Raw genomic sequence first — 22214 nt, 5'->3', positions numbered from 1 at the left:
TTTTTCTGATTAGCTTGATCGTTTTCACAGCAGATATTTGGACTTGGCATAGAGGAAATAAAGTGTAATCAAAAAATGATACCTTGTTCTATTTACTGCAGGTGTTTTATTTCAAAGACCACACTACTGTGCATGTAGCTCCTGACATATTTGTTTTGACACTTAAATGGAACAGAGCCATGATTGATGCGAGTTAATATGTCTGCGCCTTAAAAATGTCAGCGAAGAGAAAGTGTGTTTGCATATTTTGCAGCCACAGTAAATCAGCTAGCGTGTGTAAGAACAACCAAACAGTTTTTTTGTTCATTTTCAATTTTTAGTGAAACTGAATGACTTTACAAGAAGTCTTAAAATTTAACAGCGTAGTCGTTACAATAATGTAAACCCGCAGATACATTTTTTGTAGTGAAAAAAAACAGGCAACGTGCTCGCTTCGTACTTTTCTCATTAGAACCAGATGTTTTATTTGATTTCTTTGTCTCAGGTGCATGCTCAGTTCAGTTGAGAAAAAATCCTCTTACTGATGAGATTTTCTGTCATAGTGAATTCTGAGCATCATCAACACATCAAAAAGAACAAACCTGTCTGACAGGAATGATCGTTCTGTCTTCCCTATAGTTCCCCTTGTCAAAGTTGATCAGCAGGTAAATCCTGAACATTAATCAGTCTCAGCTGTCACAGCTCAGCATATGGGCCTGGCTCTGAGTCAGGGTGGATGTCTGAGGTGTTACCCAGCCTGAACATGTCTCAGAAGAAAACAGATTCCTCTCTCAGATAGAGGCAACATGTGTAAAGCTTTTATTGCTGCTTGAGCCAAAAGCAGTTGGAGTGGATGAACTGAGTTTCATCCCACTGCCCGGGCATGTGCCTGAAAATGCTTTGGATTTTAGACAGAGGAGAAAGTGGAGTCGTTAGAATAAACTGGACCAGAGTTACAGCTATGGCGTAGGTTACGGTGTAGGCTCTACGTCGACGTGGAGCCTACGCCGTAGCTATGGCATTGATTCAACGCAGAAGTATAAAATAGGTGTTACATGTCGGTACTAGGGACCTTGGAGAAGAAAGTACAATAAATGGTCTAAAATTGTGGCTGGATGTGGCAAATACGTGAAAAAAGCGAGGGGAAAGTTTACACAATAAAAGATACTGTACAGGTACTAGGACTATGTATGGTCTAAAGAATTATGAGACCGGAACCAGTATCAGTACCCTTAAAGTGATAATGATGCCTAGTGGTGTAGTGGTAGTTGATGTAGCTGGAGAGGTTACCAAGAAAGAAGTGGGAATACTTATATATTCCAATAGGTTTTTTGCTGATAGGTTGATTGCAAACCAGAGGTGTCCAAACTTTTTTTAATGAGGGCTTGATTAAATAAAGCAAAAATACCTGGGGGGCAAGCTGCTTCTTGCATTATATGGGGTTATTTAAAAAAAAAAAATGAAATAAAATAAAGATTAAAAGAATTTATTTATTTTATGGTATCATATTATTTATTTATATAAAAATACTTATACAAATGAGACGAACACAACTGTTTCACCTTTGACTGAAAAAATATCAAACTTTCCAATGTTCCTGAAAGCAGCAGCCCTCGCTGTTGACTTTGCGCTTCTTTGTTGTGGCCATGTCTACCTAGACCCAATGGCAATATGTCTGCTATTTGGTAGCCATTCATTTGCATGTTTGTTGTCTGTCTATGAAAATATATTCATCTCGCCTGCGTAGTTCCTACTAGGTGCATGTCTATGAACTCTGGTCATAGTCCTGGCATTGTGAGGTGAACAGAAAAAATGCAAAGTGATCTTGCTTGACTGACCAATATTGTGTGGTGTTCACACAAGGTGCTGGCTGTTAAAAATCTATGACTTTGGATATGCAAGCTGTTAACGGTTACAAAAAGAAGTTGGCATACTAGAAGTGCCCCCTAGAAGTCGGAGATTCTAATCATCAGTCAGAGACCCCTCAGTTGACTGAGTTTGTTTCAAGTCAAGCAGTCTTTTTTTCAGTGTGCTCTGCAGTGTAGTTCAGAGGACATTTTGGTCCCCAGATTTTGCTGCAGAGAGAGCACTTTTGACTTTCACGCTACTCTTTGGTACAGAGCTGTGGAAAGACTTTGCACTGCAAGGCTGAGATAACAGTTGAGATAACAGGATAGTGTCACCATCGGTAATCACGAATAAGTGGTGGTGCTCGCTTGGCCCCACATGACCCAGATGGTGTTATTTAAAGGCGCCAAGGCTAGCTCGCCAGTGGAGGCTGGAGGTTGAGCAGTGGGCATTATGTTATTTTCAACATGTTAATGTGGCTAACTGGCAGTCAGCAAAGTCAATAGAAAATAAAATAATTTACATCACTAGTGCTTTGAAATGCAGCACTAAAGCTTACTGAGTCAACGGAGCACCAAACCAAAAGACAAGGCCTCTTGTATTTCACGTCATTTTGTGTTTTTGTTAGTCAGCAGTTAATGCGTGTCAGGTTGTCGAAAGTAAATTCAACCAAAACTGACATTCCCTGGGTTAGGTATGCATGATGCATTTGACACCAGTGTTAACGACGCAACTTTTACTTCAGTTTAGGTCCGAAAAGTGTAACAGCTAGTTTCAAATATATCAGGTAAAGGTTGTTGTGGGTCAGTGGGATTTTTTTTAATTAAGATGTTTCAGTTAGAAACACATTTTTGTTGCAAAAAGAGACGCTTCATTGGAATACAAGGTAATAGAACTCAGTATTTCTTCCCTCACAAGAGGTCAGAAAGAGTCTTCTTATTTTTATGTTTGTGTGTTCTTCATGTGTTCCAATCAACATCATTTTTCTGTCGTGTAAATGTCACATCCATCTTTCACACACACAACCTCACTGTTGGCTATATCATGTTGTGGAGTCGCAGAGTTAGAGAAACTGGTTTGTTCTGGTCGACTGATTTTCTTTGATGTTGGTGTCAAAGGTCGCGGACTGTAGTGTACATAAGTAAGAGAAGTTGATTAATGTTACTTTTCACCAAGCAGTCACCCATAGACACTAATCCTCTACATCTTTCAGCTTTGGCTTTGTGTTTGTGTTTCTTCTATCTTTCATCTAAGAGATATGAACTACAATAGAGGAGACTGAAGTTACAGGAATTTTGACAACTTAAAGGTTTTTTTTTTCTTTTTTCAAGCATAAATGCCGAACAGTGGGGCGCCCTGATGGCCTAATGGTTAAGGTACAAACTATATGACTGCCCATGCTTCTGCTGGTCTCATGTTACTGTCAATGAACTTAGAAAGCCAAAAATAAGTTAAATTAAATGCCAAACATTGACTGCTTCCTGCCTCCTCAGTGTGAGGATTTGCAGCTTCTCTTCTCTTTTTTAAATGTAATATCTTTGGGTCTTTGACTACTGGTCACACAGAACAAGCAATTTGATAATGACATCCTCTTGAAATCTTGGTAAATATGAAAAGAATTTATGAGTATTTTACACACTTCTTTTTTTATGACACTAAAACTCGACACTGCATAATTTAAAGAAAGTAGACTGATGGAATTAAGTGGCTCTAAGGTTTATCATTCGAGGTACTGAGGAACTAAGCTGTTAAACACACCATGTTCAAATATTAACTTCTTGAATAAAACAGGTGTATTAGATCGCTATGATGGTTGTCAATTTGTTTTAGATTTTATGGGCTTCTGTAAAGGCAGTGGTGGAAGCAGTATTCAGCTCCTTTACTTGAGTAAATGAAAATCGAAACAGACAACTTTTCCACCAAGCGTTTCCAAGTGGTATTATTTTTGGTGCTGCAAAGACAATCGTATCACTTTCCATTTTGCTCAGAGCTGAGCAACAAACAACAACACAGGTTGTAAGGCAAACGTATTTTGTTTTCCACAGTTTTAGTTAACTAGGGATGGGTATCGTTGGGATTTTATTTGCTTAGTACTGTCATCAATACTCCTTGCTGGTTCGGTTCTTTATCGATACTCTTATTGGTTCTCATTCATATTTAAATAATTGCTTTTTATAAAAATATGTTTTTTAGAAAAGAATAAATTCATAAATTAGAAGTGAATATTTTAAATTAAACTAAATGTTTCCAGAGCAGCGACGGTAACAGCCTAGTCACAGTATAAACTCAATATGATCTCACTAGAAACTAGTTTAAAGTGTCAGTTCATCACATTTCTGACATCAAAATACTCAGTGAACTTTACAAAGAATGAAGAACCCAGACATCAGTTACCATCACTCACTCCCCCTGTCATCTGTCTTCCTCTTTCTGCTGCTGATGTGAGTCACTGCCTATAGGTACCACTGGAACAGAGAGGAGGGGATGGTTTGTCCCAGACAGCAGCTAAGTTTAACAGAATTGATCAACTTATGAAATACATTGCAAACTGAGCTAGACAGTAGGGCTACATACAGACAGCTTTCATTTGAGCTTGGTTGTAAAATGAGCTATTAGCCAAAGTAGCGCGCTGTGCTGGTGTAAAACAGCATCAGTGGATGAGAACCTGCAGATCAAACTAAAGCAGTCTGGGTACAGAGGAATTCTTGTGCAAAAAACACATTGTCAAGTCAGAAATAGACAGGTAATAGTGAAAGACGCTCAGTCGTAGATAGTGTTTGCTCTTACTGTAGCCCTGTCGTGGCTCATAAAAGGGAGGGAAACCAATAGAAGTTGCAAAAGTTTGACTCTAAGAGCTCTGCGACATTGCACACAGGGGAGCGCCATCTTGAACATCATCAAACATGTTTATGTTTATGTTGGTTGAACAGGTGTATTGTTAAAGTGTTGGCTTTTTACTGGCAAAGGTTTTATTCCACTTACTTTTAGTCAGTAACTGTCATCAGCTCTTTGCGTTATCATCACTTTGTCTCCACCGTGTCCTGTGTATGAATGAGCTCAGCCCAACACAGAGAGCAATGGAGAAGGTGTAGCGTGATAATAAATTACACCAGAATGTTAAAAAGTACCAATAAAAGAACAAATAATGTCAGAGGTTATCAATTCTATGGTCTTGGGGCCCTTCTTATACTGGGTATTGGTACCCATCCCTGCAGGTAACTGGAGATATCAACCAATGGGTACCAGGGAAAACAAAAGCACTATCCTGCCCCTTGTTTGATTGCACAATGGTCGAGGTACTTTCTTTGTGCTGTAAATCGAGCCTTCATTATACTGGGAGATCGTACCTGGTGGCAGATAGAATTGGATACTGAAAGCAAGGTTTATAGGGGCCGAACCAGACGCTGACGGTGTCATTATGTGTCTCTTTCCGCTGAAATCTTCAGCAATGCATCATATTCTTGATATTCATGGGAGATTTTTTTTTGATATGTTAAGTAGGGATGGGAATTAATATAATTTTATCACAGGGCTTCCTGCGCATTAATTTATTTGTGACTGCCTGCCAGCATGTTTTTACTGGACAGGAAGGGGTGGAAAAATGTTAACCTTAAAAGTAACTGAAGCTGTCAGGACAATATTTGGCTCTGAGATGTAGTGAAGTAGAAAGTTGTATAAAATAGAAGTACTCGAGTAAAGTACAAATACCTCAAATGTGTACTTGACTAATATTTGAGTAAATGTACTTGGGTTAAATTCCACCACAGAAAACTAATAATACGATTTAGAACAAGTTTTAACTGCTGTATTGCTTCGATACATGACGCTGACAAGCCCTTCAGTAAATGGTGCACACCCCTTTGTGTTCTTTGTGTTCAACTGTGTGTAATTGTGGTTCAATAACGTATCACTACTGTTCCATATAGTCACACAATGGAGGGTTACACCGTGCACAAAGTCACAATGCAGGCTACTGTGACACACACCTTATGATGTGTGATCTGTAGAATGGTTTGTGTCACGCAGTTTGCGTCACACACCCTGAGGCATTGTTTTAATTTGAATCATCGTTGACAATTAAAACAAGTTCCTGAACATAAGTTGTATTTGGAAATCCTTTGTATTCAGCACCATAATAAAATGTGCAGGAAGTAAGCAGCACAAGAAAAGGTACACAATCACATGTGACGTTGACCAACTGCAAACTGTCTTGGCAGCACTGACCTTTGATGGAAAAAGACATTTTGACATGTGACAGCAGGAGAAGCATGTGTAAATAATGAAATTAAAGATGGCTAAATACCATTCAGTTGCTTCTTTTTTAGGGTCATGTTTTCTGGACTCACTAAAACAGTGTCATGGATATTTGAATAGAACAGAGCCATAGTTAATGTTATTAGTAACACCTGTGCCTTTCCTGCTATGACACGTCAAAGAGACCCATGTGGACCACGAGAATAGTGCTGTTGTTACTGGAGCTAAGGAAATAAACAGTAAACCTACTGTATTAACAGAGGCTGCATTATCACCAAGTTTTATGACCAAGCTCCACCAAATGAGACACAACTTTTAGGACTGTCCTCTTCATGTCCATTTTTTCCTCAGACTTAATTTGCTGTAACCAGTGTTTGTCACCTCATGACCGGCAACTCATCAGTCACTCCATCACAGATCTTCCAGAATGACCCATTACATTAGGAAGCAAGAATAAGTTCCACTGTGGCAACAACTCGGCAGCATCAGCAGGCCAACTGGAAAGTAGTCATGTTACATTTGTGAACAATCTGATTATCTGTGAAGATTCTCAGTCATCCAGGTCATGATAATCTTAAGTGCTATGTTGTAGGTAACTGGACTTGCTTGAGTTTCTTGAAGACGTTTTGCCTCTCATCCAAGAGGCTTCTTCAGTTCTAACGGACTGGTGCAGAATTTCAGGCTTCAAACTCTTTGTGGGTTTGAACCCCAGAGTCGTTGAGGTCACATGTGAGCTCTGAGTTTTAGAGTTGATAAGGTCACATGTGAGTCACTGACCCACCCGGACATCTTGTGTCATTAGGGTTAGATGGGTCCAGGTGTGGGTGGGTCCTTGTACTCCACACCAGTTCGTTAGAACTGAGAAAGCCTCTTAGATGAGAGGCGAAACGTCCTCAAGAAACTCAAGCATGTCCAGTTGCCTACGATACAACGATTTGTTTCTTTTCAACGACTCATGGATACGAATGAAGGGAACCAAGTATTATTTGGTGAGAGCTAGGGCTGGGTATCATTCAAAAATTACAATACTTGTCACTTTAAGTGGTACTGATATCAACAGAGTACTTCATTTGGTGGCATCTCTGTTCACTGAACTGCCAACTCTATCAGATACAAATAGTCATTTTTTCTAGATCTGGTTAAAAAATAATTAAAAGGTTCAATACTTCTAGGAACAGGATTATTTCAGTTGATACCTCAGAGGAATTGTGTACCGATACCCAGCTCTAGTGAGAACTGTTCTTTTTATTGTTGTACCCAAATTTCACTGCCTGCCCTAGATCCACTATAGTTTATATTAAGAGTTAAGGCAAGGCAACTTTATTTACATCACACCTTTCCTAAAGAGGCTAAATTCAAACTAGTAAGTTCATTGACAAAGCAGAGGCAGTGCCATACAGTAAAGAGACGAAATTCCCATCAACACTGGAACAATTGATTTTATTTCACGAGAGCATTTCTGCTCAGGTATCTGTCATGGCATTTTACAAAATGGTTAAAAAAAAGCCTGTGCATTCTCGAAAAGAAGCCTGAATGTTTGCCAGTTGGGTGACTGTTCACTAAAGCCCTGTTTCCACCGAGCAGAATGTTACAGTACAGTACAGTTCAGTGCGCTTTTTTCTGTTTCCACTATGAAAAGTTGTCGATGATACCAATGAAACCGTTCTGTACCGTCCTCAGTTTTGGTCCCCCCTCTGTTGGGGTACCTAGCACACAGATCTGGTACTAAAAGGTGGAGCTGTAAACACTGCAGTCTGTTGATTGGTCAATAGAGGACGGTCACTCTGCTCAGGGCTGAGTTGTGTCTGGTTTTGAGGCTCATGTAACCACTGTTCATACCGTGGAGAGTTCTATTAGTAAACTGTAACTATGAAACAAAGGATGTTTTGCCTCGCAGCAGCTGGAGTCGGAGAAAAGAATAACTCAATTCACTGGGCTGACTGCTGGGTGCTTTTAAGGTGGAACCTTAACTTGTAATGTTACTCAATGCATGAGGTGATCAGCACACCTTAAATTTCACTGTGACAACTTTGACCATTACTTTAGTTTTTATATGACATACAATTTTAGTAATGAGTGGATCTTCAAGTGGTTATATATATTAATTTTGACCAGGTCATGTGAACTGCATATATTCTAATCCTCACTCTGAGAAAAAAAAGTGTTGTGCAACGCTGTTCCTGTGTGCTCCAGCAACACTAAACCCCTGAGCTTGTCTGAGAAGGACTAAATGCACAATCCCGCTTTTTTTAAATATCCCATGGAGAGAGACTCTCACTGCAGCCTGTTCTATTTTGTTCTGAAAATGTCGGTGTGCAGCCTCGTTCTGTGGACGATAAACCAGGTGCAGACTTCCAACTGTGTCACCAGTAATGAGGAAATACAGTGAGTGCTGGACGGAGCAGTGAGTGACAACAACTCCGCCCACATTTAAGAGTACTGTTTGTGGTGGAAACACTAGGGTCTAGGTACCATGTCTGAAGGGTTACTGTCCCAAAATTGTTTGGCGGAAATGGGGCTTTACACAGCTTGTAAGCTTGTAAGCCATTGATTACACCCTCAAACTAGTATGACCAGTAGTCCAAAAAAGATTAAAATAGGACTATAGGTTTGTTATTGAGCATCAAGGCCTTGTGATCCTTCTTACATAACAGGGACCCTCCTTTACCCCTCTAAACACACACATACACACACAGAAAATAGTCTTTGAGTCAGGGCCAGCGTTGGAAAGCAGAGCGGCTGAGAAAGCAACTGGTTCCCCCCAGTGATTATGGTGGAGAAAGACCCCACCCACTGCCTCGCTTTGCTCAGATAACAGGCCCGTTGTTGAACACAGGACCCAAACAAAGACGACCCTGTCCCTTTCCTCTTGCTCACCCTACTCTCTGTCTCCGTATCCAAGCTTTGATTTCCTCCCGTGGTCGGCCAACAGGTATCTCTAACCAAAAGATTACCTGAACCACTCCCTCAGTCTCTCCCTCCTTCCATCCTCAGCCTCTCTCCTCCCAGTACTGACTACATAATCCTGAGGACACAGAATTGGCTGCTTAGGGAAACTTTATATGGTGGGAGTAGTCTGATGGGATCAAAGGGAATTTGGCTCGTCCAAAACCCTGGAGGTAAAAAGCTGTGACCTGCCTAACCTGAACTGCCAGGATAATATGTTCTAAATTTTGAGCTGCAGTTAATAATAATTAAGTACTAATTTGCATGCATTTCCAGAACAGAAACCCAAACATTGGATAAAGCCAGGTTCAAAATTCTTGTTGACCCATTAGAGTTGGTGGTTTTGGATATCCCTTTTTATCACTCCAAAAATCATAAAATACTGTCAAAAGCCATGAAAAAAAAAATTTTCGTCGTGTTTTCAGGAATAAAATGTCATATAAATCAGGCTATGAATGATATATGAACAAATCCCTCTGTCAGAACCTCCAGACAATAAATAGGAACTGGAATTACTGCCTTGTGATTGTATGCCTCTGCGAACCAGTCAAGTTGCTGTTACAGTTTACACACATTCTCTACATTCTTTTTTTATTATTGGTACATGGGGCAGTACATAAACACAAAACAAAGGTAGTGACATACAATACATAGGAATGAACAGAAACTGACACACAAAACAACACAAAATCTAGAATTACTGCTTCATGGTTGTATGCCTCTGTGAACGCGTCAAGTTGCACCATGTCTGTGAAGACATGAATGCTTCACACACATCTTTCCCCGACAGCAAAAACAATCTATACAATCAGCACAGTTTCAAGCTGGACACCCAAGATTAGAGTTACCAAATCAGTATCTGACCAAATGTATTATGACGTTTGGTCAGATATGTTATGATGTTGAATTATGGCCAGGAAAGTGTTTTTGCAGAACATTATGATGTCAAAGTGAAGTTGACCTTTGACCTTTTGGACTCCTTCATTTTATTATATTAGACATTGGTGTAAAATTTTGTTATAATTAGCATAAGAATTCTTGAGTTATGGCCAAAAGTATCTTGTATTAAATCACAGTGACTTTGACCTTTGACCCACAACCACCAAATTCTAATCAGTGCATTGTTAGGTCCATGTGGACTTTTGTGCCAAAGTTGAGGATACTCCATGAAGGCCTTCTTGAGATATCGCATTCATGAGAATGAGATGGACACAGAGTCGCACTGACCTTAACGTTTGACCATCAAATTCTGGTCAGTTCATTTGTGATTCGAAGGGGACATTTGTCCTAAATTTGACGAAATTCTGTCTCGGTGTGCTTGAGATATCAAACTTTGACCACCAAAATCTAATCAGTTCATCGTTGGGTCAAAGTAAACATTTGTGCCAGATCTGAGAAAATTCCCCAAAAGTGTTCTTGAGATATTGCGTTACATGAATGAAGACAGACAATGTCACAGTAACTTTGACCACCAAAAACCGAACAGTTAACCGTTGAGTCTAGGTGAACATTTGTGTCAAATTTGAAGAAATTTCTTCAAGGTAGTCTTGAGATGTTGCATTCTTGAGAATGGAATGTACTGAAAAACGGACAACCCAAAAACATAATGCCTCTGGCCATGGATGTTACCAATGCAGAGGCATGATAAAACTAGAAAGGTTGGTGTATGTAAGTGCTGGTTCAAAAAACAAAGTCTTTAAAGATATGTCATGTAAGATTTAAAACATTTTAGACCACAAAAAGACACTACAGGTAAATAGGGTAATTTTTTTTTTTTTTTACGAACATCACCATGAAACCTCCAGTTTCTTACTGATTTTACAATTTATTGGGGGGGAATTTATGTTTAAATGTGTAAATGATGAATTACCTAATTGTAGGTAATATATTGTGTGTGTATTTTGAACATTTTCTCTCCACTAAATAGAAAGAAGACATACTGTTGAGGAAAAATAGCCCAAAATTTTAAAATTGACAAGTGCATGTAAAAAAAAAAAAAAAGGTTTTAACGTGTAGTGTTTCCCATTAATATGAATAAATTGTTTTTTTTGTCTGTCTTTCTAAATCAGGATGGTGTTATCTCTGTCAAGGACATTGACCTGGTGATGTCAGAGGGGCTAGGAATGCGTTACGCCTTCATAGGTCCCATGGAAACAATGCACCTCAATGCACCTGCAGGTAATGTTCCTTCTCTGGACTTTTTGCTCACATGAACAAAAGGTCATCATCCAAAAAAACAAAATTTTAAGCTTTTGTTTTGAGCAAAAATTCGAGAAACAGAAAGATGAAGCAAAGGGAAGATAAGCATGGTAAACGGGGTAAATGTGGTAATAGGTTTTATTGCAGTTGATCAGGTTTTTGACCAATACGAATGAGACCAATTACAGATCAAGCTGATTATTCTGTGAACCTGTGAACACTGCAGTCTGATTGGACAGTAGAGGATGGTCACTCTGCTCAGGGCTGAGTTGTGGCTGGTTTTTAGGCTCATGTAACCACTGTTCATACCGTGGAGAGTTTTATCAGTAAACTGTAACTATAAAATGAAAGGATGTTTTGCTGCCTCTCACAGCAGCTTGAATCTGAGAAAAAAAATAACTTAATTCACTGGGATGACTGCCGGCGACTTTAAAGGTGGAACGTTAACTTGTAATGTTACTCAATGTATGAGGTGATGACATGAATCCATCAACACACCTTAAATTTCACTGATGAGTTTGACCATTACTTTAGTTTTTATATGACATACACTTTAAGTAATGAGTGGATCTTTAAGCATTTATATTTATTAATTAAGACCGGGACAGCATATATCCCAATCCTCATTCGAAGAAAAAAAGCATAGCTGAGTGTTGTTCCTGTGGGCAGCAACACTAAACCCCTGAGCTTGCCTGAGAAGGACTAAATGCACAAACCTGCTATTTTTAAATATCCCATGGAGAGAGACTCTCACTGCAGCCTGTTCTATTTTGTTCTGAAAATATCGGTGTGCAGCCTCGTTCTGTGGACGATAAACGAGGTGCAGACTTCCATCTGTGTCACCAGTGATGAGGAAATACAGTGAGTGCTGGACGGAGCATTGAGTGACAACAACCCCACCCACATTTAGGAGTACTGTGTGCGTTGGAAACACTAGGGTCTATGTACCATGTCTGAAGGGTTACTTTTGGTTCCAAAGGTACCATACCGAAAGTGTTTGATGGAAACAGGGCTTAAGCGGTAGTCAATATTTAATTCAGTGGGGATCCCATCAAAGTTTTAAGTATAAGTTTACTGTCTTTTTTTGGTGATTTACACACAGTATTTCTCATGTTATACAAAAAGAATGAGAGGATAAATACTTGAAATGACCGAGGAAAGTATCAGTTGTATAAAGTACAATCACTGGTAATTTAACATGATTACAACTGTTCAGCTTCTGTTCCAGCCCTCAAGATGAACCTTTAAACTATGACAGATGTGATTTACACTGCAGGAACTACATACTAAAAACATACCAAAGTTATTAGCACTAAAAAATTTAGGTGACAGTAATTTTACGAAGAGCTTTTAGTAAGAATGCCACGTCCTTGGTTATATAGAACATGTGTCAACATTGACACAGCTCATATGTCTGAGCTCAACATACATGTACAGTACTGTACTGTGACTCACAGAGACCGAGAGTCAACCATCAGGGAGATGGAAATTATCTAAGGTGAGTGTGAAACCCAGAGAGAAACCCTGACTGTGTACACACACACAAAAAAAGGGACGCTTTGGCAGAACAAAGCAGTCTTTTGATGGGACCCGATGAATGCACTCCCTCACACCAGTAATCCAAAACTCACAGAGCCAACATCACGGCCTTCAAACCAGGTGCCAGCTCTATCTGTAGATACAGTCCTGAAGCTTTCTACTGAGGTTTTTTTTTCTGTTCAGGAAACAGTAGAATGATCAAGTTCACAAAAGATCGCTACTTCCCGTCCTTAAATCAGTCCAATCAGATACTAGAGCACTCAGGCTCTCCATCTATGTCTGTCTCTGCTAAGCCTGAGTGACTCGACTTTTGTAAAACCATGTACCTGCACAGGACGGCATTATCCTTAATGGAACTAGTCTAGTGCCTGTTCAAAACAGGCCTGTTCGGACCAGGCTGATTGCTTAGCCTGTGGTATTGCTGCCAAAAAGCACTTTAAAAATATGCAACTCAGCTGTATTCTTCTTACTTACTGTGTACCTTGACTTCAAAGGAAAACATGCTACTTTATTTACTGCATTCAGAGTCTACTTACAGAATATAAAACTACAAAAGCAGGTCCACTCCCCAGAAATTGCTCCTTTTCGAAATTTTAATTGCATCACCACATGTGACGTTTCGGGCACCAGCCCTTCATCAGACATGAACAAGATAAGGAGACACACCTCTACAACCAATGGTGGTCGCCCAGCAGATCATGTGAGAACAAAATTACACACCACAGTGTCTAAATAAAATGAATCCCGATCTCTCGGCTCTGTGCCCTAGATGCAAAATAGAGATTGGGTCTCTTGTCCATATGTTTTGGTCATGCTCCCATTTGAACGAGTTTTGGAAAACTGTAAAAAAAAAAAAATACCATTGAAAAAGTGATTGGTTTTGAGTTTGCTTTAAATACAAGGTTAGTATTACTGGGAGATGAATCCATATTACCTTTGGGTTTTAAATATATAATTTTAGATTTGTTAAAATGGCCTTGATAGCTGCAATTAAGTGTATTGCATTAAAATGGAAAAGTGTTGCATCTCCATGCTCTAATATGTGGCTGAATGAGCTTTCATCTTATATTCCACCGGAAAAAATAATGTACAATTTGAAGAAGAACCAAGAAGCCTTTGATGAGGTATGGGGCGATTTTCTTGCTTTCGTGCACAAAGAATGAGGCGGACTGAATTCTTTCTGAGACAATGAACTTTGAAAATTTTTGAAAAACTTTGTAAATGAAATTTGACTTACGCAGACATTTGTGTAGATGTGTATTTATTTATTTATTTTAATTGTTTGTTTTGATAATTGTACCCTTCCTGTTGATATGTGAGGGGTTGGGGGGGTGGGGAAGGGTTGTGAAATTTTCTGAATATGATTTTCTGTAAATACCCTTAAACTTATAAATAAAAAATATATGGGGAAAAAAATTACACCACAGGAATACATTTACAAAAAAACACATTTACAAAATATAATCATTCATTCATTCATTTCCGTAACCACTTATCCTGTTGGGGGTCGCGGGGGGGTGGAGCCTCACACTGACACTGGGTGAGAGGCATGGTACACCCTGGACACGTTGCCAGACTATCGTAGGGCTGACACATAGAGACAGACAACCATTTACGCTCACATTCACACCTATGGACAATTTAGAGTCACCAATTAACCTGCATGTCTTTAGACTGTGGGAGGAAGCAGGAGCACCTGGAGGAAACCCACGCTGACACAGGGAGAACATGCAGACTCCGTACAAAAGGGCTCCCCCACCCTGGGGTTCCAACCAGGACCCCTCTTTTCTGTGAGGCGACGATGGAGCAAACATACTACCAGGGCCTAAAATTAAATTATTATTATTATTATTATTATTATTAATTAACTGCCTGTGGATATTCTCATTTATCCAGGTCATAGTTATCTCAAGGCAATTGAATCGAACGCAACTGGACGTAGTTTTGTCTTAGAAGACGTTTCACCTCTTATCCAAGAGGCTTCATCAATTCATGCTTGTCTGACTAGTCGTTAGAGTCTACTCTAACGATTCCAACGACCACCGTTGCAGCAGGAGTTTCAACGACCGTCAATGACACACCATTGGAACACTAACGAACCAGTGACATCATTGGCCTTGTGAAGACCCCCTCAGAGGTTAAATGCCTGGGTTGTGTCCATACCAGTTTGTCAGACTAGCTCCAGCCTAGTCAGACAAGCATGAACTGATGAAGCCTGTCCAGTTGCATTCGATTCAATTGCCTTGAGATATTAATTAACTGGTTTTATTATGCCTCCATGCTGGTTATAGCCACAGCCGGAGGCATTATGTTTTCTGTACGTCTGTATGCCTCATTCCTGTGAATGCAATATCGCAAGAACGCCTTGAGGGAATATCTCTTTAAATTTGGCATAAAATTCTCTTAGACTAAAGGATGAATAGATTAGATTTTGGTGGTCAAAGGTCAAGGTCACCATGACCTTGCATCAGTCTCATTCTCATAAATGTGATATCAGAACACCTTGAGGGAATTTCTTCAAATTTGGCACAAACATTTACATAGATACTTAAAAACATTTACTCATACATACTTACAAACATTTACTCAATGATGAACTGATAGGATTTTGGTGGTCATAGGTCATAGGTCAAGATAACTGTGATTTTGTCCGTCTTGTTCTTGTCAACACAATAGAACACATTAAGGGAATTTCTTCAAATTTGTTACAAATGTTCACTTGGACTTAAGAATAAACTGATTAAAATTTAGTGGTAGATGGTCAAAGGTCAAGGTCACTGTGACCTCATGAAATACGTTTTTGGCCGAAACTTTACACAGATGTCTAATAGGATTAAATGACGAAGTGATGACATTTTATATCCTAAAGGTCAAAGGTCAGGTTCAATGTGACATCAAAATATTCTGCATATAACACTTTGCTGTCCAATATTCAGCGTCATATCTCAGGAACAGAAGGGGAGACATTTGGTCAGATACTGAATTGGTGACCCTAATCTTGGGTGTCGGCGGTAATTCTCGTTCAGGCATGTGAATGGAAAAGGACAAAAAAGCAGGAAAATATACGGAAAGACACCCAGAAATGTCCTGTACAAACAAAATAAGAGGAAAATAAGAAAATACAGGCGGAAGGCAGATTTTCTGCAGATACAGACACCATCACACACTGCTACTGGGTCATAAGTGATGATTTAGGGCTAATTTATACTCCTTTTACGTATGTTGCAAACGTAAACGTCACTGTCCTAATGCTTCCTTTAAATTGGCATAGAAATATCTGATAGATGACAACAACAACAAATGAGGTGACGATGGAGAAGATTTAAAAATGTACCTATTAACGGAGGCAATGTTGTAAACGGTGGTGGTCTTTAAGGCCATTAAATATATGTCGACAAGTGGACGAACAATACTTTTCACCATATTACCGATTTCTTTGCGTTCCACCATTTTTTAAATGTATTTGTCTTCTCCTATGGTGGTATCTTGCTTGTACTACGCTACTCTGCCACCACGATCCCCAGTGGCACTGCTGAGTTTCATCCGTATCCGTAAGCTATAAGAAATCATGCATATATTAAAAGGGGACCCAGAGTACACACAGACATGTCTAACGTTGAGCATAAATAAGCCCTGAGAGAAATTACTTCCCTGTGGGTCCATATATTATTTTATGAGAAAAATCCTGTATAATATGCCTTAAAACTATCCGGCATTTTATTACAGTGGAAAGCTCCACCTTGAACAAATGTTAAATACATTTATACAACGTAATAAATAATAATGCCTCTCTTGCGGTTTTTAGTTAAAGTAAAAATTTGAATGCAGAAATTTTACTGTGTGATATTAACAGTTGTACTATTAATCGCCTTCTTTTAGTACGTGTTCACATGCACAAAGTGTTGTTATTTTCTGGTTTTAAAGGCTGCATTACAGTAAAGTGATGTAATTTTCTGAACTCACCAGACTGTTTAAGCTGTTCTATTATTTGCCTTTAATCACTTAGTCATTATATCCACATATTGATGATTCTTAATCAAAAACCACATCATGTAGATATTTTGTGAAGGCACCAATAATCAACTCTTGCAGTCAAACAATACAGTAAAAAAAAAAATGTATTTCAAAGCATTAGTCATTGGCATAGATTTCGGAGCGACGCATGGGACCATTCCATATAAGGGCAGCCCGAACTTTGGAACACTTTAAATCTCTTTTAAAAACCTACCTCTTTTCGCTTGCTTTCACCTCTAGTTGAGACAGACATGTCTTTTACAGCTTTTATTTGTATTTTACCTGTACTCTAGTGTTGATGTTTTATTGTCTAAACCTATTGTTGATCTTATTGATAATTTTTGTGGTTTTTGCTATTCATTCATTCTTTGGATGAACTGTACAGCACTTTGGTCAACCGAGGTTGTTTTTAAATGTGCTATATAAATAAATTTTGACTTTGACTTTGACACGTCCCCCTCAATTTTTAGATGCAATTTTTAGATGCATGATGCAGGAAAATAAGTGTTTGATGCGCATAACTTTCTGGTGGTGGACCCCTATCCCTCTGTTTCATATGTGTGCCCCCCCTTATGTTGAAACAAAAGCTATGCCCTTCGACCTAGTCCTCACCTGCTGTGTTTCTTATCACAGGAATGTCAACCAACTATTCCACTGACCATCTTTATGGTATGTTTTGTCTCGTCGCTGTTGTTACAGGGATAGGTGTTGCCTCAGAGATAATTGGCTGTGTGTTGTCATTTTTCTACAACTATTTGCATCTGAGTGGATGCAACAAGTAGCTCATTGAGTTCAGAGGAAAACCAGAACCCTCATTTATTAATCTTTGACAGTTTATTTGGGCAGCACATGAATCATTCATCAGCCAAAGTGCCTGTTTCCTACATCACAAATAAATCATTAAAGATTAATCAATAATGATGTGTAATGAGAGAGTAACACCCAGGAGGAGTCACATGGAAACTTAAACTAAGACCAGAAAAAGCTTCAAAGACCCTGACAGTTATTTAAGAAGAATTCAACATGTGCTATCAGCAAGGAGGAGTTCCCACTTCAGAGTGACTGAAGCTGGTCTAAAAATAATATGATGCAGGATGTATAAACTACAGAAAATACTAGAAAAATAAAAAACTTTTTATGTGACAGTCACCAATGAAACTTGTGCAATATAGTGCTGTATCTTGGAGCTGATATGCAGTTACCGTTTATCTTTTGTTCACTGGACAAAAAACCTCACAAATGGGCCATGGATACATACAACTTAAAAAAATGGGACAGATACATAAGATGCATGGTATGAAGGCTTTGAGAGACAAAAATGTGATCACATCTTTTAGAAACGTTGCTGCTGTAGCTGCATTATCACGTTTCCAATTCAGTGTGAGGCAACTACAGAATATAGTAGTTCTAGATGTACACAGAGGAGGATGGTATCCTGTGTGTTGCACAGACCAGTGTGTCAGTAGTTTAACAAGTTTATGTCTGAAGGTGGGTTCAACACAGGGGAAAAAACGTATGTAATATCTAAATTCATGTCATGTCACTTACATGCAGCCCAGAGAAGCATGTTCCAGCCTTCAATTGCAAGAAAACAACTTAAGTCAAGTCTAAATGTCATTAATAGCTTTGAAGAAGCTTGTGCTTACATAATATTAAAAGTATGTACTTTCATAACTCCTACAGTGTGTTTGTCACTTGACCTGCAGGAAATTTGTAAAAGGTCAGGACACCTTTTTTGCCCTGAGCACCATGACAATGCTTTTCTGGAGTGGAGCAGAATCTTTACTTTAAAGTATGTGGACTAGACCACAAATTGAGCATAGCGTTAGTTCAGGCAGGACAAGGTGTCAAGCTCAGCTCACATCCCAGCTACATCAGCTGATCTCAAACAGCCCAGTGGAGCAGCTGAATGATAGAAGGGAGTCAGCTGATAGATCACATGATTCCTTTCTATGCAACCAATTGGTGAATCTCATTCAGGGCGCCCTATTTAAACTGCTTTGGCCTACCTACTATTGCTGCTTCCTCTGCAAGCTGCTTTGCAACCTGCCTCCACCCCAGCTCCTCCTTTTTATGTTGTGTCTGGCTTATCAGTGTCATTTCTGTTTGGATGCTGATTCTGTTCCGTTCCTAGGGGGCTTTGCTGCTGCTCTCCCTCAGGCCTCAGGCTTTCCATGTAGGTGCATGGGAGGGCAGGGAGGTTTGCTCTCTCTGCCTCAAGGCTTTCCTCATTTGCACATGGCTCTCTCTGCCTTAGAGTTCCCACGTAGGCGTGTGGAGGAGGCTTTCTGTGTAGGCCCGATGAAAGGCAGAGAGGCCCCAGAACAGAGCCATACTGCCAAATATAATACTGCAAATGGAAATTAGGTTTTCTTTAACTAAAGGGTTCCTGACTGAACTGTGTACTTTTACGTTGATAAAAAAATAATATGGTGCGGAGAATTATGTTGTATATAATGTGTCTAAAAAGCAAAGATCTCTATATGCTCAAGTGATATCTGGTATTTTACCTTTGACTGTTGAAACTGGAGGGTTTGTTAATCTAGTAGGAGAAAAGCTGATCTGTCCAATGTGTTGTCTTAACGATATAGAAAACAAGTTTCAATTCGTTTTCTACTTTCTACAAAAGACATTTCACAGTTGTATGATGTCAGTTATAAACAGATAAATAAAAATATCTTCTCTGTTTATTGTGAACTGTGTGATGCTTTGTTTAGTAAGATAAAAAATAGATAAACATCCATTTGGACTCACATTAACTGATTAGATTTTGGTGGTCAGAGTCACTGTGACATCATGTTTGTCTCATTCTCGGGAGTGTGATATCTCAAGAACATCTTCAGGGTATCTACTCAAATTTGGCACAAACATGTACTTAGAATTAAATTCTTAAATTAAATTAAATTTTGGTGGTCAGAGGACAAGATTGCTGTGACCTTGACTGACTTCTTGTCTCACTCACATGAACGCGATATCTCAAAAAGGCCATGAGGGCTTTTACATGAATGTGTAATAGAATGAAATAAGGCATTACATGACAGTTTATATCCAAATAGTGAAAGATCAGCTTCACTGTGACATCATAATGTTCTCCAAAAACACTTTTCTAACATCTTAACTCATCAACAAGAGGGGAGACATACTACATTGGTGACACAAATTTTGTTGTCCATGTTAAAACTGTGCTGATTGTATTGTGAACTGCCGTGGCTGTATTAAAGTCTGGATAGAGATGGATGTAAACTGTAACTGCAACTTGACTGGTTCACTGAGGTACACAACCGCAAGGCAGTAATTCTGGTTTTTGTTTCTAATTCTTTGTGTTTGTTTCTTTACTTTTCAATTTATGTGTTTTGTTTTGTACATGTAAGACCATTATTATAAAATAACAGTGTCTTGTAATCCCATGTGGGATTGGCCAAAGAAGACAAAACACTTAAATGGAGATTTGTGTTATTTTGCCCATGTTGTCCCCATCTGACCAACTGTCCTCCCTTAGGTTTGGAGGACTATATGAAACGGTATGGAGAGGGCATAACGAGGGTCCTGAACTCTTTTGGGCCTGTACCAAACTTCTCCAGCGGTGAGGCAGCCAAGAGAATCGTAAATGTAAGTATGACGGCAGTAAATGAGACAATGCATTAATTGAAACTCATGCTCAAAATGTAACTATTCATTTTAATCAAAAGAGATATTGTTGGGGCGTCGGTGGCTGAGTGGATAGAGCAGGTGCCCCATGTACAAGGCTGTTGCCGCAGCGGGCCAGGTTCGACTCCAGCCTGTGGCCCTTTGCTGCATGTCACTCCCTCTCTCTCTCCCCCTTTCATGCTTGACTGTCCTATCAATTAAAGGCAAAAATGCACCAAAAAATATCTTTAAAAAAATAAATAGATATTGTTGCCTGTTTTTATGATTGTTTTCCTGTTGATTACGTTGAATGAATATAATGTTTTCTCAATGGTCACTTTAGTTCTGCATGACTGAAAATCAGGAGTTCTTTGTCACTCCGCCGTCAAATTGCTCTCTCCTAAGTAGGCATTACTAAGTCACATGCTATCAGAGGCTGTTAAAACGTTAGCCACACAAGGTCACTGTGTGAGGAAACCCTAAGCTGGTGCAATAAATAGTTTAACAGATACCTTGTTTTCTGGTGCTTTCTGCCTCTCTTAGGAAATATTTATAGGTGGTACACAAGTTTGGAGTCTTAAGAAAGTCATATTCTAAAACATTCACTTACAATATTGCCTTTGCATGTTGACTTAAGTTGTATATATACAGAATCACACCCAGGAGCTAAATTTTCTAAGCTAATGGTACAACGGTAGAGATACATGGAAGCACAAAAAACAACAGCCACATGAACCACGAATGTTACATATTTAAGTTTCACAGGCATCCTAGCAATGTTACTTAAGTGACGTAAGAAGCTGACTTTGTCATTGGGAGGTGTAGGGGATGGTGGATGGTATGACACCTCAAGTTCAGACACCCACTAAGCTGCAGACGACTGTTCAAGACCAACAAACAACAAAACTGCTTGTTTTTTGGCGAGTCATTGCAATGTTTCCACTGAGGACAATGCCACAAAAAGTGGTTGTTTTTTTACAGAGACACCGTTGTGTTTCCAGACAGAATAGTGCCCCCAAAACTGGACATTTTAACCCAAAACATCCTCCTTTTCTAACCATAACCAAGTGGTTTTGTGTCTAAACATAACCACACATTAACCACAGAGATTTTGAGACGTAAAGTTCCAACATATCCACTACATAGTGACATAGTACATTGATGTAAAATACTCAGGGTTTGCAGAAACCTGCCAACATTTATACTGACAACTGGGCTGGCCGAAAACCAATGATATGTGTATCACTCATTCACTTCCTTATAGCTTTAAAAGGTGTAACTTCGAAGTTTGTCGCTTGTTCTTTCATAGAGGACAGGAGCTATAGTCAGCTTGGATTGAGAACAAATCCCAGCAGCAACCCAGGAAAAAATAGTGTGAAATCTTCCAGTATGTTTCTCAAACACTGCTGCAACATAATGTACTGTGCATCCACATGCACTCCTGCTTTAGCTCAAGCCTCAGTGCCAAAGCTGTAAGAACTCAACTGCTAACTGAAAAGAGAGTCAGGCCAGATAACAGCAAAAAACTTGTTTTTGAATATTGAGTCTAATGGACATGCCATATTCAAGTTTCACTTATTTTTTAATTCTACCTAGGTTTGAGGAAATGTCCTTCCTTTTCTCCCAGTTTGGAAACAGTTTCTTTACTCTACTCTTGAGACAGACATGCCACATTTGTGACACATGGGGTTACCAGCCTCTTCTTTTTATCTGCCAACAATGAGCTACACCAAGAGGGCAAAACATACCAAGGTTCACACTATATGCCTTTTCCAAACTGTGAAGGCATCCCAACCAACCAGTCAGAG

At 39.3% G+C, this 22214-nt stretch overlaps 2 protein-coding genes across 2 annotated transcripts in view; both read left to right on the top strand.

The window, feature by feature from the left end:
• Positions 1–22214, top strand: part of xpo4 (exportin 4) — a 230709-nt gene that overhangs the window by 170453 nt on the left and 38042 nt on the right. The window lies entirely within an intron of this gene.
• Positions 1–22214, top strand: part of cryl1 (crystallin, lambda 1) — a 58919-nt gene that overhangs the window by 34500 nt on the left and 2205 nt on the right. The window contains exons 7-8 of the mRNA XM_050049233.1: positions 11097–11205; positions 20279–20388. Of these exons, the coding sequence (XP_049905190.1) occupies positions 11097–11205; positions 20279–20388 (219 nt within the window). The remainder of the gene's footprint in view (positions 1–11096; positions 11206–20278; positions 20389–22214) is intronic.

This window comes from Epinephelus moara, chromosome 7 (genome assembly GCF_006386435.1).
Source record: "Epinephelus moara isolate mb chromosome 7, YSFRI_EMoa_1.0, whole genome shotgun sequence".
Classification (NCBI taxonomy): domain Eukaryota; kingdom Metazoa; phylum Chordata; class Actinopteri; order Perciformes; family Serranidae; genus Epinephelus; species Epinephelus moara.
Note: the sequence above shows the minus strand (reverse complement) of the source record. Positions and strands in the feature narration are given on the sequence as shown.